Source organism: Perognathus longimembris, chromosome 6 (genome assembly GCF_023159225.1).
Source record: "Perognathus longimembris pacificus isolate PPM17 chromosome 6, ASM2315922v1, whole genome shotgun sequence".
NCBI lineage: Eukaryota > Metazoa > Chordata > Mammalia > Rodentia > Heteromyidae > Perognathus > Perognathus longimembris.
The window spans coordinates 17,991,496-18,017,430 of record NC_063166.1 but is presented as its reverse complement, the minus strand read 5'-3'; the positions used below and the strand labels follow the sequence as shown (position 1 = coordinate 18,017,430).

The 25,935-nt window shown below is 38.8% G+C and overlaps 1 protein-coding gene across 1 annotated transcript in view; it reads left to right on the top strand.

Annotated features, from left to right (window-relative positions):
• Positions 1-2,954: 2,954 nt before the first annotated feature.
• The window catches only part of Scgn (secretagogin, EF-hand calcium binding protein), a 32,749-nt gene continuing 9,768 nt past the window's right edge, over positions 2,955-25,935 (top strand). Inside the window, exons 1-6 of the mRNA XM_048347366.1 lie at positions 2,955-3,104; positions 3,973-4,043; positions 11,051-11,143; positions 13,645-13,734; positions 15,095-15,151; positions 15,732-15,809. Of these exons, the coding sequence (XP_048203323.1) occupies positions 3,023-3,104; positions 3,973-4,043; positions 11,051-11,143; positions 13,645-13,734; positions 15,095-15,151; positions 15,732-15,809 (471 nt within the window). The 5' untranslated portion in view covers positions 2,955-3,022. The remainder of the gene's footprint in view (positions 3,105-3,972; positions 4,044-11,050; positions 11,144-13,644; positions 13,735-15,094; positions 15,152-15,731; positions 15,810-25,935) is intronic.

Genomic DNA, 25,935 nt, shown 5'->3' with positions numbered 1-25,935 from the left:
TGCAGGAGAAAATGACATCAATAGGGAATAAAAGAAAAACATCTCATTTTGGTCCCCAGTTTCAATCATCACTTGTCAATACTTCATTGAATGGCTTCATATAAATTCGAGTTGCTTTCAAAAGCTGGAATATTAATTTTGAAAAGTATTAATTCTACTTCATTTTTTAAATTGTCTTTTAAAGTAGTCAAGCCCAAGATAATAAAATGAACAAAATTGAAACAGCAAGAAACTACATACAAAAAACTGATAAGTGCTTTTAACATAATCCCTAGAGGAGCTTTAAAGAAAATAATATAAAGGCTACTCCAGAAGTATTAAAGATCTCTGTAAAAGGAGTTAAATTAATCCTTATGCTGCACAATGTGTTCTAGTTGATTCTGTTTTTTGATCTTTTGCTTTACTCTGTGTTCATTGTGTCTTGTTCCTCTATCCCCACCCCACACTCATTTTCAGGTAAGAGAACCTTTCCAGGGAGGCACAGTGTGTTTCCTCTGACCTACTACCTTAACCACTTTCCTAATGGGTTTCTTTTCTAGCAAAGGTTTGGATAATTTTCTTGAGAAAAGCAACAAGGTATGCAAACAGCATCTATCTAGTGAATGAAAATTGTTGGGTGCCCAGTGATTTAACTTTGTAATTCTAGTTAGTCAGGAGGCTGAGATCTGAGGGTTGCTGTTTGAAGCCAGCCTTAGGCAGAAACTTTTGTGAGACTCTCCAGAATTAGGACGTGGCTTAAATGAGAGGTTCCTAGCATTGAGCTAAAGGGCAGTGCCCAGGGTTAGTGCTAAGCCACACTGCTGGCTGGAGTATATACCTGCATATGTGAGATCACATAGGTACACACACACACACACACACACACACACACACACACACACACACGCAGTGACCCTCCAAGTGCTGGCTTCTGGTGGTCTAAATTCTGTATGTTCTCCAATCCTGAGCAACACAACACTTTTAGTAGCTATATTTCTCTTTTTCTTTCCCTGGATTTCAGTTTTTAAACTTAAATATACATAATAGTTATTATTATATGCAGGTAGGAAGTTTTTAAATAGAAGAATGATAAATTTCAAAAGGAAAATCAGCTATAAGCTTCCCTCTTCTCTATTTCAGAGATAAACAACAATGATATGACTAATATTTGTAATGCTAATATTTGCCTTCTGATTTGTTCTATGTGTACAAGCGTGGTTTTACAGAAGTAAGCCATACTGCATATATGCTTTCATTTCCAGCCCTACATGTATGCTTTTATAACTTGCTTTTTAATCGTCACTTTATGTTATGAGTCTTCTGCATCACCAGTCTTCAAAATAAAGACGTCTGTGTATGCAACAAATCACATTGTGGAGATGCTTCATCACATATTTAACCACTCTCCTATCTTGGAACTTGAATATTAATTTTGACATTTTGCCTTCAAAATTTTTTTTCTCTTATTAGAAAAGAACATCAAGCTATGCACCTTATGAGTTCATATAGATTACAATTCCTGGTTGATTATTGTGTATCTAATAATATCCCAAGACCACATAAGCAAGCCATGGATACTGAGCTCTTTTCCTCTCCTCCAGCTATGCTGTTCTCTAATTTTTCATGTCCAGAACTTTCTTCACCAGTGATGATATTGTTTACTCTTTCAGAAATCATCTAATCAAAGTCAGACACTTTCAATCATTAGAGAGATTGGTGTTTCTCCAAATGATTTTTGGCTTTTTGTCTTCATGTGGCTCTTTGGAACCAACCATAACCACCTAATCTTTCTGAGAACTTGGCAGTTGGCCAAGCTGTCTCCTTGTAGACTCTTTCCCAGGCAGAATAGGGCTTATGATTATTATATATTTTCCTGGTCATCTTAATGATGCCACTTTACAGACCACAGGGACCTGGAAGCATATTTGTCTCTGGATTTTATTTATTTTATTTCATTGTTAGTGTAGAACTGATATACAGACAGGTTACAGTTACATGAATCAGGTAATGAGCACTGAGTTCAATTCTTTTTGAATTGGCTCCCCTTCTCTTGCTCTCTCCCAGTCTTTCCCTCCCATCCCCACCCACAAGATTTGCAGTTCACATAATGTCTAATGACTATCACTGTTGTATTTATCATCCTTGTTCCACCTTTCATGTGCCCTCCTTTACCCTCCCAAATACAAACAAACCAATGAACAAGGCCAAAGGATAAGAAAATAAAAACAACAATGGCAACTAAAAATGTCTCTTGTTTCCTTTTCTCGGAGCTCATTTTACAGAATATTATTTGATATGACCATCTGTACATAGCTATTGAGCCTTTGTCCACCACTACTAGGCACATCCTTCTTTGGCCTCTGTATATTAATGACTAGGGTTCTATATAATTTATCATGTCCCTGTGTGTGTATGTGTGTGTTTGTCTGTGTGTGCATATTATATTTATTTATTTAAATCATTCGGTGTGTTTGCTTGTAGATTTATAGGCACATTCTAGTTACCACAAATGAGAGAAACCAAGCAGTCCCTGTTTCTTTGACTGCCCCAACTTTTGCCCCTATTCACTTTCCTTCCCCCTAAATTCCATGCCTAACTCATCACATCCCTAGGGCCTCTTCTAGAAAACTGCTTGAGACACGAGTTTGAAAGGTGAACCCAATGTGCGGGGGATGTTTCCTTTGAGTTTGAGAAACAAGTTAAATGGCAAGAGCAGTGAGCCACGGACGCCTGGAGACAGCCTTCTTCCCAAACCGGGCACAGCGCTTGCTGAGACAGGCAGGAGCTACCCTGTGACCCTGCAGATCTGCCAGGATAACACAAAGGGCGGGGCAAGGATCACCAGCCAGCAGCCGATCTCACTGGGAGTTCGCGGCTCAGCCACGCCCCCCTTGCCACCACTCCCCTCTCCAGCTGCCCTGGAGCCAGTCCCACCGAGAACTAGCTGAGAAGGAAAGAAGCAGGCAAAGGAGCCAGGCAGCAATTGAAGGGAGCTCTTCCCAAAGTTGCACCGACCCTGGCGCTTGGTTAGGCGGTCAGGACCATGGACAGCGCTCGCAAACCCGTTCCCAGGCGTTTGGATGCCGCTGGCTTCTGGCAAGTCTGGCAGCGCTTTGATGCAGATGGTGAGTAGGATCAACAGATGTTGGCACACAGGTTAAGGCTCTGGATTTTCTCCCTCTTCACATCTTTTCCTGTAGGTAAAACTGTCGACTTGTGTTGTTAAAACAGCATAACTAGTGCCGTATACTTGACATACGACATATTGCTCTTACACATCTAGAAACCTTGGTTAAAATTCAGGGTAGGGGAGACATTTATTCCTCTTCTCAACCTGTGTGTGTATAATAATATATGTCAGTGTATATGCTGTGATGACACATATAAATATAGATATGGATGATGTAAAAAAGTGTCGTATGTGCTCAAGGCATGTGAGCTAAGATTCAAGTATGTGATGTCATATTTACTGTACTTCCACTCTTTCCCACTTTCTCAAAAGTTGGGTACGTTTTATCAAATTTCAAATTTACTATCCCTCCATGAAACAGTTTCATGAAAACAAAATGTAACTACTATTTTTCTTTATTTTGTTAATAATTAAAGAAACAGAAAATATCTAAAATGTGTGCAAACACTCACAAACTAGATTCAGTGTTTATCCCCTGTGAAGTATTTCCAAAATCTTTGCAGTGCATTTTATTTGAAAGCTCATCCATTATTTAAAATGCATGTGTTTGGTAGAATTCTCTTTTTACATTTCCAAATGTCCGTATAAACCCCAGCAAAAGTCATTTACCTTGGAATGTATTCACTGCCTAAACCTATCTCTTCTAAAGATAGATACTGATGTTTAGTTATTAGAATAACAAAAAGTAGTGTCCATCAGGATTTTGTAAATTGTGAAACTGAGAATAAATTTAGATAAATTCTGAAAGTCACATGCTATTTTATATAAGTGAATAATACTAATGCTTATCTCCTTGCATTTAGAAAAAGGTTACATAGGAGAAAAGGAGCTTGATGGTTTCCTTCACCATATATTGACAAAACTGGGCACTGATGTAAGTACACAGTGCTAGGCATTGATTTATGTGTCTTATAGTGAAATATAAGAGTACAAGCGTTTTGTTGATTTGTACCTCTTAATCCCATCTGACCTCTTTTCTTCCTGAATGAATGTAATTTTTCTCTCTCTTGTAACAACAGGAAGTGATTTAGGTAGGTTTTATGAGAGATACAAAGGTAACATTGGACATGCTGGTCACTAAATTTCATTATAACATCTGTTGTCCACTCAGAGATCCTGATTGTGGACTCAATCAACTATGATTTAAATGTTTCCTTGGTTACATCTCTACTAATGGATTGAAACCTGGAGATAAGGTAGCCCACTTTGATCAAACATCAAAAGGTGGAAAAGGCCAATATAGATGTAAGATCAATAAAGATGCTAAGAGCTTTCAGGTTGTAGGTGTTTAGTGCATGTTGTGCTCCTTTTATAGCAAGCGATAAACCATTTAAGATCTCTTTTTTCCATTATACATTTTATTAGAACAGATAGAATATTTCTCAGGAATGCAAAACCAGATAGAAACCAATATATTTACAGCCCAGGTATACATGTAAAGCAATTTATATGTCTGGTGTTTATCTCTCAGATGGTAAATCTAGCCTTGAGAGATGTAGCTTAACTCTTGAAGATTTCTGTAGCAAAGAAGAGGAAAAACTCACATGGAGGCATTCAAGAAGAGACTGACAGCCTCTGTATAGGAAAAAAAAAAACCAACCCTCATTCGGGCGTGCATAGTCTGGACAGCTGTTTTGAAGTGAATTGTAATGGTTTATCTTCAGACTTTCAGTCATTTGCCTGGAAGGATATTGAATTGCATCACCTTCTCATGTCAGAATCCAATGAGGGGACTAAGGTGGTATCCATCACAGACACTTCTCAGGGAAGGGGTTGAGGGGTGAGAGAGGCCTGCTCAGAAAACAAGAGGCTGCTATCTGTCTTCACCAGGAACAAGAACCTCCTGATTCTTTCTTTGCATGTCTGCCTCTCCCATTCTGCCTCCCTTTTTGTGTATATGTTGCTCATTTTGGGTGATGCTCTCAAATGGTGGAGGCCTCCCTCTGGCCCTTGATTATTATGTTTTATGATGCTGTTACACATGGAAGTAGAGACAATGAAAGTTTAATAGTAAAGCAAAGCCAAGCCAAGGAAAAGTAGACAGACCATATATAACTCAGACGTGACTGTGGCACATCTGAAAACAGATACAGTAAATATTAAGCTCAAGGGTATTTATTGTAAGAAAAAGTAGATTGGGGGGGTGGCCAAAATTTACCTTAGGATAAGTGCTTCTCTTTGTTGTGATACCTGGTATATTTAGGCATTCTTGCCTTTACACTATTCTGTCAGTTGGGTCCAGAGATTTCAAGGTTGGTCTGCTCATTACACATGGGTCATTACAACTTAGTTGTGGGAGCATTTCTTTAAACAATTGGTGGGTTTTGACAAATGCTCCCTTCGAAACACAGGCCCATCCTTGACCTAAGTATTTTCTATTGAAACATTTTTGTTGTAAAAGAAGTCATTTCTCAAATGTTTCCCATCCCCCCGTGAGTGTTTTTCCTTTAAGATATGAAAAGATATGCTAAGTTCCCAGAATTCATTAATTATTCTGGCAAATGGGGCAAGGGTAAAAGGGAGAGAATTGTTGCCCCCACAAATTCACTTTAACTACTGCAGCCTATTGAAGAAGTCTTAAAGTAAAGAAAAATAGTGCCTGCATGTCTTTAATCAAGCTATCCATTGATACCATGCCTGTCTCTAAATTTCTGGCTGCTCTTTCCCATGCATTATTTCCCCCATGTATTCTTGCTTCTCTCAGACCAGGGAAAATTAACACACACACACACACACACACACACACACACACACACACACACACACCTTTTTTATGGTGGTTCTGCAGCTTGAACTCAGGGCCTGGACACTGTCCCTAAGCTTTTATGCTAATATACTAGTATTAGCTAGTATGGCTAGTATGCCACCATCTGAGCAACAACTCCACTTATAGCTTTTTTGGTGGTTCATTGGAGAATTAATTGGCTTTGAACCATGATCATCAGATCTCATTCTCCTAAGTAGCTAGGATTAAGGCCTGTGCCACCAGTGCCTAGCCCAAATAAAACTTTTGTATATGCAATCTCTTATTTTGAACAATTAATGTATGTCAGAAATTATCAGTATTTGTTCAAATGTAGCCCCCTAGGACTTCAATGCACTTTTATTTTAAAAGTGCTCTAAGTCAGCTTTCATCTCCTATCCACAGAGGAACAGTGACTGCCTGAGACAGGGGCTTCTGATATAATCAAAAAGTCCCACTGAGGCATGGCAGTTGCCCTAGGTACCTCTCTCCATGGCACTTGGCTAGGGAGACAGTTCTAACCATTTGCTTAAATTGTTAACCAGGAATGGAATAATCTACCATTGATTTTCTTTTATAACACTGAGGCCATACTGTGGGAATATAGTGATGGAGGCCTTAGCTGGTCACTCAGTCTTGCCTGGGCAAGTAGTCTAATTCTGGGCTCTTCCTTGATGAACAACAAAGAGGCCCTAATCAAGTTCAATAGAGATGAGGCAGTTTTTTGCTCTGGTGTTTAAGTGTGGCAAGTGTTTCTTCAGAGACCTGAATAGTCCTGATTTGTTCTGCTGATTAGTGGGTCACAGAGACCTCAGAAGGAGTTTTCTAACAGCATGCTGCCTGCTTATCAATCCCAAAGAGCAACCAGGCTACACGTAATAACCCAGTCCTCATAGCTTCTGAAGGGACTGGCTTCATGAAACAATCAGCTACTACTATTACAGCTATATGTGACCTTCCCTGCTGCCCTTTTCTCTTAAAATGCTGAGAATTGGCCTTTAAACTAGGACTCTACCTAGCCAGTCCATTCCAGAGCATCAGTTTCTATGTGAATATCTCTCGGGTTCAGGTTGTGCCACATCTTTGGGCCTCTTTAAGTGCTTTGGGAATCATAAGTATCCTGCTGGGGCCTGAGGTCTCAATAAGGACTACAACCAAGGAACTCTGACTTTTTTTTACATTAGGGACAAGGGATCCTCTTGGGCTTTAGGGTTAGAGGTCTGAAAGGTCAGAATGTAACGCTCTATACCCTCAAACTAATGGTGGCATGTAGAATCGGTTTCTGTGGCTTCATCTCTCTGTTATAAAATCAGAACTTCAAGCAACATTGCCTATGTTAATGAACTTTCTTTGGAAGAAAGACAGAAGCAAGATTTTATTTATATATATGTACACATACATATATATTGCTATATTATTTATATTATATATCATTTCCTAATAAGAAAAATTCCTCATGCTATTATGGTGACTAAGCAGTCCCATTATAGGTTGTCTGCAGACTGGAGATCTTGGGATTACTAACAGCCTGGTTCGGTCCAAGTCTGAAGGCCTCAGAACCAGGGAAGGTTAGGATGTAGTTCTCTGTTTAAGGGCAAAGCCTGAGAATCTAGGGAGGGGGCTGCTGTTGTAAGACCTGGACTCTAAGCACCAGAAGAGCCTGGACTTCTGAAGTCAAGACAGGAGGTGAGCATGTCGTAACTTTTGGGGAGTCATAGAGGAGACTGATTTGCCTTCTGTATTTTTCCTCTCCATCCCCAGCCATTCAGATGGTGCCTATTCACATAGGGCTTATCACTCTACCTCATCTCCCATGCTAACCTCCCCTGGAAGCATCCTCATAGACACTCCCACCCACAGAGGTGTCTTCCAAGTTTCTAGATATTACTGGATCCAGTTACCTTCTAAAAATATACATTATATACATTATGCTACCAAAACACACACACACACACACACACACACACACACACACACGGACACGCACCCCCCCCCCCCACAAATCTGGTTATTAGACTAGACAAGTATGAGGGAACCAGGTTGGAATCTCAAACTTCTTTTTATCTTCTGCAAAGATAAAAAATGTAACCTTTTGACCTTGAGTATCCACTTCAGAAAGGCTTCATAGTAGGTGGAGATAGAGATCCGATCTTGCTGTACTAGCTCTGCCCTTATAACTAAATGATATCCATAAGCTATTTAAATTCCCTGGGTCTCAGTTTTGATGACCATAAAATAGGAACGATCATGTTTGGGCCACCTGTTTCCTCAGGAGATAACAAAGGAAAAGTGCTTTTTTTAGATGTGGGAGCACACACTGTATACACTGTACTATGTACAGTGTGTGTGTTCTTATGGTGATCTCTGGTGTTCTCTTGGGTTTTGCATTTTACAAGTGTTTATTATAGAGTTCCCTTTGCTTGAGCTTCATCACTGAGTTACCTCAACACAGGTTAACTGGAGCTTTCTCATATATAGAAATGGATTTAAGATATAAAATAAGCAAATGTAGCAGGGAAATTTCCAGTTTGTGAGTGAACGTTTTCTAAGCCAAGGTAACCTAAGGAAAATGCCTAAGACATGCTTGCTATTATCACCCATTTTTCCATAAGGAGTAAACCATACTGCTTGGGGAATCAGTAGATAACAGACACAGTTGCTCAATCTAAGACAAATGACCTGTGAATTGCTTTCCAGTTCTTTACCTGAGATTTTGGTCCCAAATCACTAATGTCTTCCCCTACCCTATATTTTTCCTTTGGTATATATTTACTTAGGAAGGTAGTCGTTTTCTTAACAAGGACTTTGAATATTCTGTTTATGATTATTAAGTGAATGCATTTGTGTGGTGTATTTACAGGCTCAATCTGTCCAAGTCCTCTTATTTTAATCACTTATTTTAATCATTCTAAATACAAGACCAAAGCCATCAATCTAGCAGATGGCCTTGGTACGGATAGCATGCCCAAATCCATCTGATTAATACATTGTCTCAGTCAGAAATGCTAGTGGTTTGGGTTAGCGTGTTTCAATAAAATTTAAAATAGCTATATAAAAAACTAAAGATTCATCTGGGTGCCAGTGGCTCACGCCCGTAATCCAAGCTAGTAAGAAGACTGGGCTCTGAGGATAATGGTTCAAAACCAGCTTGGGCAGAAAAGTCTCCATGAGACTCATCTCGAATAAACTACTCAAAAAAGCCGGAAGTGGCACTGTAGCTCAAGTGATAGAACACTAGCCTTGAGCACAAAGAGGCTCAGGGACAACACCAAGACTATGAGTTCAAGTTGCAAGAACAGATAAAAAAAGATTCTTTTACATTTTTTACAGTCTTAACCTTCACTGAAATTTATAATTGATAAACAGCTGAACAAGTTTGTCCAGCATTTATCATTCATTTGTAATAAATGAATTTATCCCTCACCATCTAGTATTTAGTTGGGGACTATGTGAAGCATTCATTTATTCATCTCTCTGCACTTTACTCATTTCTGCAAACAAACAAACATGTTTTTAGCTTGTCCTGAAAAAAACAACATGACAAAAGAAACACAATTTCATTTTTGTATTTGCTGACAAAAATATATATGGTTAGCTTTTGGATGACATGAAACTTGGTGGCTTCCCATTCTCCTAGTGTCCACATCATTCTCTGGAAATCTTGAAAATTAAGATGCCAATAAAGGATACAATTTCTCTAATCATCTCAGTTCAGAGCGTCTTCTTTATCTCACTGTTGTAACCCATGATCAAAAATTGGCTGCATATTTGCCACTAGTGAGCTAGGATTCCAATGTCAAGGGCAAAAATCCTATAACAATGCTGTAATAATGCTCTGGGTCTCCCTTAGCATGAAGTTGTTTTGCTGGCCAATGGTGCCCTTTGCACTTCCAATAGGTTTTCAAATTTGTGAGTCTAAATGCTATTTAGACAATCCTGTTATTTTAACTAACTGCCAAAATCTATCCTGGAAAAAATATATACCAAAGCAAATCACCAGGTTCTCATTGGATCTGTTTTGAACCATTTCTCATTTCTATTGATGTCAGGCTTTACTCTCTATGCTAGGTGCTGTCCCAAAAGGCAACAGCAAGGTGGGGTGGAAAGTATACACTCCTTTCAAAAGTGTATACTTTTGAAACCAGTACCAAAAGTACTGGTTTCTGTCATGTTCTGCCAATATCCAGCTGCATGTTAAGTCACTTCTTCAGCCTGTTTTTCCATCAGTCTTAGAGAAGGGTGTCTAATGTTCTCTGATTCTTTTCTCCTTCACTCTTTTCCTTCATTTCACCAAGACTGATCTGAAAGAAGTACATAGTTTGATTCAGAGTTCAGTAGTAAATATTATGAATTAGAGGATTCTTTATATCTCAAAATCTAGAAGTTAGAGTTTGTATTGCTCTTCTACTAGATCTTCCAATCTAGGAAAATACTCACCATATATGAAAAAGCTCAAATGAAGGGATGACTGCTTAAGGACAAGCAAGTAACAGACTGGCCATTCAATCAGGACTAAAGAGAAAAAATAACAACGAAACCTGAAATACTTCTTTAGCAAGTAATAGAGAAACAAAGGAGAGTTCCAATGTATATAGCTGGATTATAACAAATATTCAAAGACAGCCAGGCACCAGTGGCTTGTATCTATTTTCCTAGCTACTCAGGAGGTTGACTGAAAAAAGAAAAAAAGAAAAAAAACACCTCACAGTGAAAGCCCAGGCCCTGAGTTCAAGCTCTAGGACCAGACACCACCCCCATACCACCACCACCCTGGCCCCAAGTGCAAAAAGGCAGAACATTTTTAGTTAAGAATTTAAACCCTCTAAGTCCTTAGGAAGAGCATTTGTATGTTGCATACAACTCAGTCCTTTCTAGAAAGCAAACACACAATTATATTCAAATTAATCTTCCAGCACTCCCGGCTCTCATCTTCTTCCCTTCCCTGTCTCAATAATTTTACACATTTCATATAGTCATGGTTTTGATGGTTTATATGGCGGTAGGATCCATCTAAATGTACAAGAAATCTGTTTTTCTGGTTATAATAATGAGCAGGCCATGTGCTTTGAATACCTGTTATCCTAATTATGCTTTGGGGATCCCATTAGCTAAATGTGGCTATATGTGGCCTATTGCAGGATGCACTCATGGGAGAAAATGTGCACAAAGTGAAACAGCAACTTACGACAGCTTACAACATCTCTAAAGATGGCCGTGTAGAGATGAAGCAGGTACTGCATTTTTCTTGGAGGTAGCTTTCTTGACTGCTTTTTCTTGGACATTATCTTCTTGGGCTGTGGTTTCTACTGAAAGAAAATGAGAGTGAATGAATCTGCATTCAACTGGGAAAGGTGAACTTTGTGCAGTGCAGTTTGCATAATTAAAAATCATCTTTATTTTTCACCTACTTAGTAACAAAGAGTGTTCAATTCTTTCCTCATATTTATTTAGGTCAATCAATATTTTATAATTGGGGAATGGAGATGGCAAAGGCCTTTCAGTTATCTGATGTAATGTTTGTCTCTTGACACAGTGTCTTATAAAAATCGTGCCTGGTATAAGGACAACTTACTGATTAAAGAAAAAGAATTTAAGCTTCAGCATTAGCTCTCAGTAGAAATTGGAAAAAATACCTTAAAAATCATCTAGTTTAAGTGGTAGAGGGTTTGTTTAGCATGTGTGAAGACCTGGGTTCAATCTCCAGCACCCTAACAAACAAGTCTCCCTACCAGAAAAATATTTTATTCACTTCCTTTGAAGTCACTTTTATTGAGTACCTACCAAATCAACATACTATATGCTTGAAGCATAGTATATATTTTGGAGGCAGTCATAATGTTTGACTCCGGGCCTTGTACTTGTTAGAAAAAACACACTACCACTTGAACCATGCCTCCAGCCTCTTTTTGCTTTTTAAGGTCTCTTGCCTGGGTTGGCCTCAGACCACAATCTTTCTACCCTTGTCTTCCACATAGCTAGGATTATAGGCATGTATCACCATGCCTGGCTTGTTTGTTGAGATGGGATCTCACTAACTTTTTGCCTATGCTGGCCTTGAATCATGATCTTCCCAATCTCTACCTCTTGAGTAGCTGGGATTACAGGCCTGTACTACTATACTCAGTCAGCCCTGACAATTTACTTTTTCCCCACCCCCCAACATAGTGTCCAGTGAGTACCATTAGAACATTTCTTCACCCTTTGTCCCTTTATAACAGTCTACTTCTTATCTGAATATGTCTCCTTTGGTTACAAAAGTTAATTAATTAAGATGATTTTCCACCTATCATTACATATTGCTTAACAACAGCAAACATTCTGAGAAGCACATTGTTAGGCAATTCTTTGACATGGGAGGGTGGATAGAGTCTGTACCATCCCTAAGTGAAAAACAGTGCTTAACCCTGAAGAGAGGCAATGGTGTGTGAGTTGGTGGGAAAAACACAAAGTCAATATGGTAGAATATGAAAGCCTGGGCAAGGACCTCTGAGCTTCAGTTTCCCCAACGCAGTGGTAATGAGTATGTAGCACAGTAATGCAAGCAGCTACTCTGCTAAACAGTCTATTACTACTGACTCATTCTCCTTTTAGTCTTCATATAAATATTAGCTATCTATTTTGCTATTTTACAAATGAAGAACAAAAGCATGAAATGTCAAATTGCCCATGATTAAATAATCGCTAAGTAATAGAGGAGTGATTTAATTCTACTCCAAAACCTAATGCAAGGAAAGGGGGAACACTGATAGCTAGCAATCCCAGAGGACTTGTGTGGGAATGTAATGAGATGATAAACAACAATCACCATGGCAATACCCACCATGCCATACATACCCGTAGGGGGCTAGCATGATGTGTCTTCTTGTCTATTAGCTTATGTTAGTTACACAGGAGAGGGATTCATTGAGCTGATGCACATCCAAGTAGGGCATGTGAGTGAGAGTGTAGAGTAAGCACACTAAAACCCCCACAATGACACCTGCCCTGGACTTGCACTGGGGTGTTGCACACAATGACTGCTTAGCCCAGAATCTGAAGATACCTATAATCACATGTGTGTAATTTGCAGTTGGTTGTGAGGGGTAGATGAGTTAGCATGTACCAATCAATCTTAGAGCAATGCATGGCCCATATAATCATTGTTTGCTATTTCTGTTTTCTATCCTTATAAAATTAATTCAATGTTAGAAGTTCTTAGAATAGTGCCTGAGACATATTAAGTGCTGAGAATATTAATAATTATATGTAGTATATAATATATAGTATATAATATATACCATATATAGTTATATATTAAGATATACTATGTATACTATATGTAGTATATGTTATATATCATATATGGTATACAAAGCATGGTATATTATATATTACATAATTTTATTATATATTATTCATTTTATTATATAGTATATATGACTATATAATTATAATATACAAATATAACATAAACACGTAATTATAATATATAATTTTACATAGTAATGTATAATATATTATTATTATTATTGTGTATTGCAAACTCATGGAAGGGAGCTATTCACAGTGCTTTGTATGATACTTTTTGAAAGAGCCAATAAGTCAATGAATGAGGATCAAGGATTCAGAAGTGCAAGCTGTGCTGTCCATCTGAGAAAAGCTTGTCTTACAATGTGCACTACCTGCCTTTATCCAGGGTGTACTCCTTAAATGAACACTGCTCCATGTCCATGACTATTACTTTGTGTTTTAGCTTTCTAGTATGTTTTTATCTGAGGATGAAAACTTTCTGCTGCTCTTTCGCCTGGAAACCCCCTTGGACAGCAGTGTGGAGTTCATGCAGGTGAGTGTTTGCTTATGACTCCATTGGAGAAAGAGGGTGTGGCTCCCTCCTACTCCCTGCCTAGTTCCTATAGAAGAAACACATAGAGGATAGGTTCAAATCCTTAGTGAATTGCCAGGCCTTTTGTTCTCATTCCCCAGGTTGCTCCTGAGTTTATAGGCAATCTAGGCTATTGGAAGGCTTAAAGGCCAGGTAGGAGCTGAAGAATGGAATGGGAGGATAGAAAGGGTGTTTTAAAGGGCTGTGTGGTTTGGAGAGCATGCTTACCATCTAAAGCCAGTGATCCTGTGGAGCTCCAGTAAATGGCTGTCTTCTGAGAGTGCTGTCTAGAAATTCAGACCCTATGTGACATGGCCTTTCATCAAAGGTTGTCAACTCACTGTAGTTTCAAATGAGAGTCCAGTCAAACCATAATTTGTTACAATGCTAGTCTAGTCAACTGAACATTCTATGTATAAACATTGGTTTTGAGTGAAAAGTAAAGGATGTATTAAGTATTAATAACTCTTGTGGTCTCTTTCCCTCAGTGAATCTCTCTCAGCTTCTAAATGTGATTGCTCTGTAGGAAATAGCAGGAAAGGAAATTTAGAGTTTGTCCAAGGCCACAGCAAGAAACTCAAGATAGCCATTATGTCCAGAGCTCCATTCCTGAAACAGTCTCCTCATCCCCACATAGGACATGTAGCTTAGCATCGTTTTATACTATTATGTTTACCTTTTGGTAAAACCAAGAAAGCACAGGTGAGATTTGAATGGGCCATATTTTCAAATAACCCAAGAAATGCAAAAAGAGAATAGGTATGTTTTACAATCAAGTGATAATGATTTTAAGAGGATCTACAAATATATACAGTGCAATTAAGCAAGCCCTGAGATGGTTATCAACACTCTGTCAGTAGGTATGTGTACTGTGGAATCATTTGATCAAAGGTAATTTTGTAAAAACTCAACCAGGAGCCTCTAAAATGTCATTATCCAGAGTTTTTTTTTAAAGTCTTTACCTTCCAAGTTAATAAATTCTACTTCTACAGCATCTATCTTATGGATTAGCTGTGGACAAAAGTTTCTTTAGAATAATTTTTTGTTAAATGTTGCAGTGTTATGGTTTAAATAGAAAAGAGCATAAATTACCTCTTTCATGGCTCTGAGTAGAGGCTATGGTACAGTTCTGCTGAGTTCTGTTCAAATCATTGCTGTCACCAAAAAATAATACAATAAAATAAAGCGTGTGGCTCCCTATTAGAAGTCAAATTTGCATTTAGCCAAATATACTGATTTTTCAGGTGGAGAATCATTTAAAAAAACAAAACAAAACAGTATATGTCTGGGGACAATTGCCTTGATGACTTGTGTCTTTCAGATTTGGCGCAAGTATGATGCAGACAGCAGTGGCTTCATCTCAGCTGCGGAGCTGCAGGTGAATCTCCCCAGCACTGCTACTGGGTGGAGGCTGGGTGGGTTTATCTCTAGTACTTTGATGTGCATCATGAAGTTGATTTCTGTGGGCCCCCAAAACATGGATTTGAACCTATACATCTTTTTTTTTTTTTTTTTGGCCAGTCCTGGGCCTTGGACTCAGGGCCTTGAGCACCATCCCTGGCTTCGTCCTGCTCAAGGCTAGCACTCTGCCACCTGAGCCACAGCGCCCCTTCTGGCCTTTTTCCATATATGTGGTGCTGGGGAATCGAACCCAGAGCTTCGTGTGTAGGAGGCAAGCGCTCTTGCCACTAGGCCATATTCCCAGCCCTGAACCTATACATCTTTTTTAAAATAAAAAGTGTATTTATGCTTAGAACATTTAGAAATTGAGCATTTGTGATAGTTTTTTCATGTTTGGAGTTAGTCTCTGTATTGCAAAGGCTTGCTGTGAATAGTGACCACTCCATTTTTTACATATTACTTGTTGAAACCACATTCCCCAGGACGAAGGCCTCTGGAGCCCTTTCTAGCTTATTTGTTTACTACATACAATGCCACTTTGCTCTTGGTGTTAACAGAATTTCCTCCGAGACCTCTTCCTCCATCACAGAAAGGCTGTTTCTGAAGCTAAACTGGAAGAATACACGGGCACCATGGTGAGTAATGGACTCTTGTTTTATCAGGGCAGCTTTCCTGTCACTGTGCAGGTGACAGATGCTTGTAGATGAGTGGAATGTATGAGAACATTGCCTAAAACTGAACTGTTTTTGCCTCTCTCACCAACAGATTGCAGGTGTTTGAGAAGGCTGATAAGCTGTCTTTGGGGAGCCAGGAAAACTCAGTAAATCTTTAGTTTCTAAGCACCAGGTCAATGAACTCAGTGATAAAATCAATATTGAAACAAGTAAATATGGCCTCAGCTGTCAGAATCAAACAGATATAAGCTGACTCTCACCAGAGTGGATGATTATACCTACTCAGTTTCTTGATTTGGAGCAGTGAGAGGACAGAGAGAGAGAGAGAGAGAGAGAGAGAGAGAGAGAGAGAGAGAGAGAGAGAGAGAGAGAGAGAGAGAGAGAGAGAGAGAATCTTTCCACTGCCACTTTTAGCTATAATTTGTGAATAGTGTTACATTTCTAACATTGCTTACTTCTGTAAAGTGGGGGTTAATCATGGCTAATTACTGGGGGGACAAAATACTTATGTAAAACTGTATTCTGTGTTGAACATGAACATTTAATTCTTGAACTCTTCTGGGAGTGGTTGATCGTCCTCATTGTCCTTAGGTGATACCCCTCTTAGGATACCCTTGTCCAAAATGAATTCAATGTCAAGCTCCTTGGAAAATGATAAAGAAGAATTTGCCTTTGGTAAATGTATCCTCATTCTGAACTTGATGCATCTTTCCCAGTTCTAGTGAACAATTTTGTACTGAATTGCTTCTGGATCCATTACTGCTCTCTTCTATCCCCTTCCTATCTCCAGGTGTGTGCTTCATTTTCACCAAATCTGCAGATTTCTGGTGAGGATGTAGTTTGCTAAGAAGGCTTATAGGATTGTCTTATTACACAAAGAGGTGTGTGTGTGTGTGTGTGTGTCTGTACTTGTGTGTCTTTGGTGGGGAGTTGGTACTAGGATTTCAAGTTCTTAAACTCAAGTTCTTGTACTCTTATTGACTTTCTTCACCAAGGCTAGTACCCTACCACTGGAGCCACATCTTCACTTCTGGCTATTTGATGGTTAATTGGAGATAAGTCTCTCCAACTTGTCTGCCAAGGCTAGTTTTGAACTTTGATCTTCAAATCTTAGTGTCCTGAGTAGCTAAGATTATATGCATGAAGCGCTAGTGCCTGGCCACTAAGACTTTTTTGAACAGATAGCCTTTACTGAGCCTTATGGCTTATAGTTAGGGATAAATAGCACTGAAAAAAGTGTGTGCATCTCTTAAAATATGGGCCTCTAGGATAATGAACAGGCCTTTAGTTGGGTTTCCAGAAAATTTTGGAGATCAGATACCTTCCACTAGCTAAGTTACTCAACCAACGGCACTCGTTAGACTAGAAGTTAAGTCCTCTTGGTTTGCAGTCCTGGACCTTCCACCCCCTCATTATGGACTCTGACATCTCGGATTGCTGTTTTGAGAAAGAAACACTTAAGTGCTCTAACCATCATGTCCTGTTAATGTCCTGGGCAGGAGAAAAGATGATACCAGGGAGAGAACCAAATCCCAAGGCAGGGTCTCAATTCTGGAAGGAACTTGGCTTCTTACTAGGATTATTTGCTTTATTAGCATGAAGAATCATGTTCAGAATTCTGAGTAAACATATACTCAGCACTTCATTGTGAGGCAGAAAATCCCCCAGAATCCAGAAGCGCTTTCTCAGCCCAGTGACTAGGTTCCCTCTGTTCAAACTTCAATGGAACCCCCTTACAGAAGAAATGATATCAAAAGAAAATTAGACACTAAACTACCAGGAGGCCAGAAAAATAAGGAATATTTATTTATTGGAGCATATTTTAAAGCATTAATCCAGTCAAACATTAATACTGAGTTTTATTCATTTATTATTCTGAGTTTTATTCATTTATTAAGCATGAACTGCACAATGAATACATTTGCATTTTGGATCTCCAGTATGTTTCCAGCATTTCTTTGAACATACAACCTTTTGACTCTGAAGGCTTCTCCCCCTCTTTCAGCTCACAGTTTGAGATCACTGCTTTCTGATTTCTTACTATAGCTCAGCTACTTTTGTTCCTACTTCTCTTCACTTGGTTCTTTCTCATTCTTGAAGATTCACTTAGATATTATCTTTCTTTAAGAAATCCCATCACCTTCTACAAGCAAATTCCTGCTCTGTGTTCCCTTAGTATACTTTGCCAGGTACTATGTTAACATCACAGCCATTCATTTCAGCCATTGTACAAATACTCTTTAGGTACTGAGAATACCCCAGGCACTATTTCAGTCACTAAAGAGTCAACAGTGTGAAAAAATGGGCAAAAGAGAGGCTGATACTGAACATAATGAATAATAAATGGTGTTGAATGACAGAGAGCAATGAGTGTGGTGGAGAGGTAGGAACAGGCAGGGGATGGATGTGCCAGCAGGTCAGCTGTGGCAGGGGACTGGGGAGAGCATCAGGATAGCCTCATAGGAAGGTGGGATATGAAGAACTGAGGTACAGCAAGCACACATCCTCAGGGCAGGACCGTGCCTGGGATTTTTTAGAACAAGGAGAACCAGAGTAATGGAGCATACTAAGTGAAAAGGAGACTAAATTGCAACAAGATCCTGCTGGGATTTTTTAGCCCATCGTAAGGACTTGGAGTTTAATCTGAGTGGGATGGGAATCTATTAGAGAGTTTGAAGCAAAGGATCTCCTGATCTGGCTGCTGTGTTGAAAAGAGCTTGAGGTGGACAAGGATGATATTGAGAAGATTCATATGAGGTCATTGATACCCTTCAGGTAGAGGGGGTGACAGATTAGACTACCAGACTGAGTGAGCACTAAATATATTTTACATATGGCATATTAATAAATTAATAATTAGCAATGGAATATCAATAAGATTCCATGTATCAGGTATGTTTGTAGGTATTATACTCCACTAGTCTGTGACATAATCTCCAAGGATAAGATGCTTTTTGCCAGTCCTGGGGCTTGAGCTCAGTGCCTGGGTGCTGTCCTTGAGTTTGTTGTTGTTGTTGTTGTTCAAGGTTAGCACGCTCATGTGTGAGCTGCAGCTTCCCTTCTGGCTTTTTTTTTTTTTTTGGATAGTTAATTGGACATAAGTGTCTAAGGAAACAGCCTATTATGAAATCCTATCATGTCATGGAGGTACAGCCAGAGCAATCAGGGGGAAAGATTAGCCATCTGCATTGAGGATATATTACTAGATAATATTTAGTTTGGTACAATGTAACCTACTGCCCCAAGGAGAGGAGTGAAGATGACCAATAATTTGAGTTCCATACTCTAACTTGTGAAATAACAAAAGCTCCATCTTGACAGGAAAAGAGAATTGTATGAAGTTAGGCTGATTTCTGTCCTCTGCCATGGTCTTGGCCCTCTCTCTTCATCTCTTCTTTTCCCAGTTACAGGGCCTTCACCTCTTTGATTCAGGCCAGTCTGAGGCATGTCTGGGCTCAGTCTGAAGACAAAGATATCTTTCTGTGTCTATGGTAATCATCATTAATCACTTGGTGTTAAATAATAACTCAAGGCTGATGGCCTCCAATTTATATCTCTGCCTCAAACTATTTCTCTGAATTCCTTGGGTATCCTTGGGTGTAAATATCCACGTTGACATCCAATATCCATCTCAAACTTAGAATGCCAAACTTGAAATTCTGACCTTCCCTCAGAAACCAGTTCTACTAATGGTCTTTTTTCAATTAATGTTAACATGATCTTTTCAAGTTATTTAAGGCAAAACTCTTGAAATCATCCGCATTGCTTTCTCTTCTCACTCCAAATCTAGTTAGGAAATCCTAATAGCTTCTGTATTACTTTGTTGTCTGTTGTTGTAACCAAATACTCAAGGCTGGATAATATAAAGAAAAGAGATTTATTTAGTTCACAGTTTTGGAGATTGAAAATTTAAGATTGCATGGTTCAAACTGTTTACATATTGTTAAGTGAAAAAAGTTGCAAAATTATATGTAGAAGAGACAAGGTATGGACCTATATATTTCACTTTTTGTGATCAATATTTGCCTATCTTTCACATTGGTCCTCCATTCCATTCAAATGATCAATTATCAGTTGCTGCCTGGTCTACCACAAGACAATAGTTGTAATTTGGATCTATAGTTGGAGAAACTATCAAACTGAAGAGAAGTTACTATTAACTCAGTAATGACTTCAGGTCAATTTGCATTTCACAATCACTATTGAGTCTATAAAAATGTTAATAAGTACAAAGAAATATATTATTCACTCTGAAGAGAATGCTGTACTCACCTTCCCTAAGATGCCTCTTGCCTGAGAAGGAAGAACCTTCCTTCCCCAATACACGCATAATTTTAAGGAGTTATTAAGTCATTGAATTCCATTTCTAGAGCCTTTATAGCACCTTATATAAAGTTGCTACTCAAAAAATAGATACCTGAGTCTAAGTCTTGGAAAAGCAATTGTTGAGGTAGAAAGGATTTTCACTACCATGCAGAAATGACCTTCAAAAAGAAACTCAACTCACCTCTTCACCTTCTTGAAGAGCCTGCCACAGATCTTCAGCATTGAATGAGGTCCACGAGGAAGTGGGGAGAAAGCAACCTTTTAACTCAATAAATATTTCTTGAATGGCTATTGTGGCTGGCTATTATTCTAGATGCTTGGGGCATACCATAGAACAAAACAAAGATTCCTGTTATCATGGAGATTATCATTGGTACCATTCCACTTACATTCTGTATTCGACATCGGAAATCACCACACCTCAGCTGCTAGTAAGGGAATAAGCAGGCCTTTGGATAATGTGCCAGGTATACTACACGTTGCAAGTACGTACCTGTCAGCACAAAGCCAAACAGATTCCTCCCTCTTCCACCAAGATGGAGCTGGACTTTTATAGCAAAGAACAATTGGGATTGGTCAGATTACTTGTTACTGTGGTGGGGCTGCAGGCATCCTTACTGCCCCAGGGCTGGGCTGGCTCTACAGATTGCTGTGCTGTCTCTACAGATTGCTGTGCTGCGCTACCTTTTTAGTAAGGCCAAGTCCTCCTCTGGACTTGTCTGTGTCACCTCCTTAGTTGTCTCCAGTATCTTGGAAGATTCTTCATCTTGACTTTTGGCCAAGATGGATTCAAAACTCTTCATAGGTTTGGGCATGCTGCTTTGGATCCCTGAAAGATTAAATTCTTCATCTTTCGCCAAAAACAAAAAACAAAAACAAAACTAGAGGAGACTAGCTTTCATGGTGGCTTTCAGTCTAGCAGCTATTCTGAGCTCACACAGTAAGCATATCACTCTGGCCCCATGGGTAGCAAAGGGAGGCTGATGATGGTGGTCTTGGCCTACTTCTGTGGCTCCACACTAGAGTCTCCAGCTCATATACTAAATGAGCAGCACTGGTAGGAAGAAGCCGATCTGCTCAGAATGATGTCTGTTGGTCTTGGCCAAGAATTTCTAGGACAGGAACTTCTGCCCAAGGATTACTTTCCTGTGTACTACATCTTTTATCAGAATATATGTGCTATATAGGGGTTCAAGTACTGCTACCCCAGCTAGTGAACATTCAGTTTCAGAAACTCTGCAACATACTCATGCCCAAAAAATACTTTACTTTTCCCCAGACTGGGGAGCAGCATCAGATTGAGGAGCCCAGGTGCAGGTGATCCCAGACCTGGCACATACCAGGTTAACATTACCATGCAAATGTAGAAGTCAGGCCACATCAGACCTGGACAGGGAGCGCTTTGTGTGTATATGTTCTGCATCCATGCATTCAACCAACTAAATACTGAAAATACTAGGAACAAAATTGCAAATACATTAAACTCCTATTTCCTAGACAATACAGTATAACAATGCTCTTATACCATTCACATTGTATTAGGCATAATAAATACTCCAGAGATGATTTAAACTATAAGCGAGTATGTGTGTAGGTTCTATTCATTTTACCTAAAGTAATCAAGCATCTGAGATTGTAGTATCTCAGGGAGTCCTATTACCAGTGCCTTTGGGATACTGAAGGACATTTTATTGCAGGAGCTTAGAATATAGTCAGACAGATATGTGAAGGTGAAGGTGATGAAAAGTGAGCCTTAGAGTTGAATCAACTATCAAGAAATTTCAGTTCTTTTAGGGAAATTCAGACCATTGTATTCAGACCATTGTATTGAGGGCAACACTTAGAAGTCTTTTTTCTTATTTCCTATAAACACAGACAATCAAGAAATACATAACACTTGGCATCATATATTTTATTTTATGACCAAACATGGAGCAAACCAATTCATAACAAGACAACTAGACTCTCAAAAGCTGAGAGCATGATTTAAAGGAAAGATTTCAGGTAATACATATTTTAGGTAGCTTTCTAACACTGTGACAAAATATCAGGGATAATCTACTTAGTAGGAGGGAAGGTTTACATTTGGCTGTGGTTCTAGTGCATGACTGCATGACCCAGTTTCTGATGAGTGGGAATACATGGTTGAGGAGGCTGCTTATCTTATGGCAGCTAGGAAGCAAAGAAAAAGACCAATATGCTATCATCCCCTTCTAGGGCAACATCCCCAGTGACCTAAGAATTCCCACTAGACTTCATCTTTTAGAGAATTTACCACCTCCCAATAACACCACAGGTTGTAGACCAAGACTTCAACACATGGGTCTCTGAGAGACACTTTTCCTAATCATAGCATATGCTTAGATTCAAATCTTGCTACTTTCTTAGGCAAACTAAACCCTTAAATTTCATTTTGCTCATCTGTGACATGCAGATATAGCTCTTTAAAAGTGTGATATCTTAATGAATTAACCCGTAAGGCATGGGGTCCTCATCAATTGTTGTTATTATCATTTTAAAAATGAAAAAAATGGGGCTGGAAATATAACCCAGTGCATATGCCAGACCTTGGATTCAATCCTTGGCAGTGCAAAAAGAGAAACACAAAAGACTCACAATATTCCAATAAAATATGCCAAATATTCAAAATTCACCAAAGAAAGCTATATTGTTCTAATACCACACACAGTTAGATTTTTATCTGTTGTAACAGGCATGTCCTAAGCTTTCTTCAAGACAGTCACAGCCACAGATGCACTGGGAACCTAGGAGGGGAAAGCTCAGGGGTCTGTGTGTTACTCATCTCGTGTGTACACACAGACGGGAGAATGAAGCAAATGACTTTAAAAACTGAGTTTTATGTGAACCACATAGTTTTCTAATGGATAGAAACCTAAGTGACCATCTTGGTGTTTATTTCTTTTTCAACCCATTAAAAGAGCACTATCATACATTAGTTGTACAAGGGGAATTTCATTGTGACACTTCCACATAAGCAGCCAAAGCCTTCTTGTCAATCTCACACCCATTATTCTCCCCCCTCCCCCACCTCCTCACTTCTTAGACCAATCCCAACAAGTTCCATTGTTCCCTTTTCATCTATACATATGAAGAGCATCCATCATATTCCCCCTCATTTACTCTTTCCATTTCTCTCCTCACCCTGCTGGTCCCCTCTCTAACAGTCTCTTCAGACCAATTTGAATGAAAAGTATGTTTTTTCCTTTGATTAATTTTACATAGCAATGAATGAAGATGGTATTTCAAGATGAGTTACTACTTGCTTCAAGTTCAAGATCATCTAGATTTTTATTAAGACTTCTTATAATGATGGTGTTAAGAAGTTACCTTATGACTCATCCTCTAGCAAAATGTTATAAGATGTGTGTTAGACATAGTGTTTAGGTGCAAGGGACATGATTGAACATAGGGGATGTTCAAATATATATCATTCAAATATATAACAATATTACCCATGTTTTAGTATATTTTGTACAACATATTTTTGGTGACAACGTTTATGGCAAGTGTGCTTTCAAATTCATTTTGAGTACTAGAAATCAGTTGATTTTAAGAACAAGGAAGGAGAATCATGCAATCTTTTTTATTTTTATTTTTATTTTTCTTTCTTTCTCTCTCTCTCTTTCTTCTTTCTCTTTCTTTCTTTCTTTCTTTCTTTCTTTCTTTCTCTTTCTTTCTTTCTTTCTTTCTTTCTTTCTTTCTTTCTTTCTTTCTTTCTTTCTTTCTTTCTTTCTTTCTTTCTTTCTTTCTTTCTTTCTTTCTTTCTTTCTTTCTTTCTTTCTTTCTTTCTTTCTTTCTTTCTTTCTTTCTTTCTTTCTTTCTTTCTTTCTTTCTTTCTTTCTTTCTTTCTTTCTTTCTTTCTTTCTTTCTTTCTTTTGCCAGTCCTGGGGCTTGGACTCAGGGCCTGAGTGAGCACTGTCCCTGGCTTCCTTTTGCTCAAGGCTAGCACTTTGCCACTTGAGCCACAGCGCCACTTCCGGCCATTTTCTGTATATGTGGTGCTGGGGAATTGAACCCAGGGTCTCATGTATATGAGGCAAGCACTCTTGCCACTAGGCCATATCCCCAGCCCCTCTTTTTTTTTTTTTTCCAGTCCTGGGGCTTGAACTCAGGGCCTGAGCACTGTCCCTAGCTTCTTTTTGCTCAAGGCTAGCAATCTGCCACTTGAGCCACAGTGCCACTTCTGGCCGTTTTCTATATATGTGGTGCTAGGGAATCGAACCCAGGTCTTCATGTATACGAGGTAAGAGCTCTTGCCACTAGGCCACATTCCCAGCCTGAATCATGCAATCTTAATGCTTATGTCTGTGACATGTACTTTCAGATTATTTCTTCTTCCTTCTTCATGTAGTTATGTTCAGAGATATTCTGCAAAATACAAGATCACTCACATTGTAACTAATATGGAAATAAACGTATTTTCTCTGTCTTGCATAAAATCAATCTGATCTTCATGATTTGTGATTAATGCAGAAGATTCTTTGCCACATTTTTGTTAGCATCAATTAGTTGCACAGAGTTTTCAGTTTGATATGTCTGTATAGGCATACAACACACCTTGATCAGAAATTTCTGTCATAGTTCAGAATTTTTTAAAAATTACATTATCTTTAAGTGGTTGCACCAAAAGAGATTCAATTCAACATGTACATTTCAATCGAAATTTTGTAAATTCAACAGAAAATTTTAACTTTAATGTTATCTTATTTAAAGCCTTGCTTATTATAACAATGTAAATGGGCTCTTTGGACAATGTAGAATCTCTATGAAAGGAAATTCAGTCTCACTTTTTTTTGCCTTTATGAAAATAAGATATTTCTTCTTTACAGGGTATACCACAACATATGAGCCCCCCAGACTTGGTTGTTAATATACTGTATGGGAATAAAATAATTTTAGAAAATATTTACTCAAAGAAAAACTCCATATTTGAAGCTTATAACCACTATAAAAAATCCTATTTTGACTGTCAGGAAGTGTGAAAGAATTGCAGTTTTCTTCCCAAGTAAAGGGAAGGATAGCAGTGTTCTGCCCTTTGAAGTTAGGTGTGACCAGGATCTTGCTTTGGGATCATGAAATTTTAATCAGTATCTGTTCTGTCATTCCTTTCTTGCCATGGAAACAAGGAATATTGCCAGATAGAAGCCATTTTACCACTTCGAATCCCACAACACACTATAGAGCTCTGGCCAATCTTTGGTTGTCCTATAATAGAAACAAGAAATAAACTACGTTATGTTAAGCCACTGAAATTTAGGAGTGCTCATTACGATGGCGCACCCTAACACAGAAGTAGAGATAGAATTCTATAACAAACACTGTTTACCCTAGGCATATTGGTTGCTCAGCTGGTTTATATTAATATATAATCAGCAGAGTAAAACAGAAAAGTGTTTTAATTTTCAAAAAGAATTCTTGTAATAAGTACAGTGTGTGTGTGTGTGTGTGTGTGTGTGTGTGTGTGTGTGTGTGTGTATTCATTCCAGGACTGGGGCTTGAACTCAGGGTCTGGATACTGCCATTTGGCTTGTTCACCAAAGGCTAGTGTTCTGTTATTAGGAGTGCAACTCCTGCTTTTTTGTGGTTACTTGGAGATGAGTTTCACAGACTTTCTAGCCTAGGCTAGCTTTGAACATCAATTCTCAGTTCTCAGCCTAAGCAGCTAGAGTTACAAGCATTTGCCACCAGTGCCTGGCAGTTACACATATTTCCTGCAATAATTTTTCCTTTCTGAATTTCA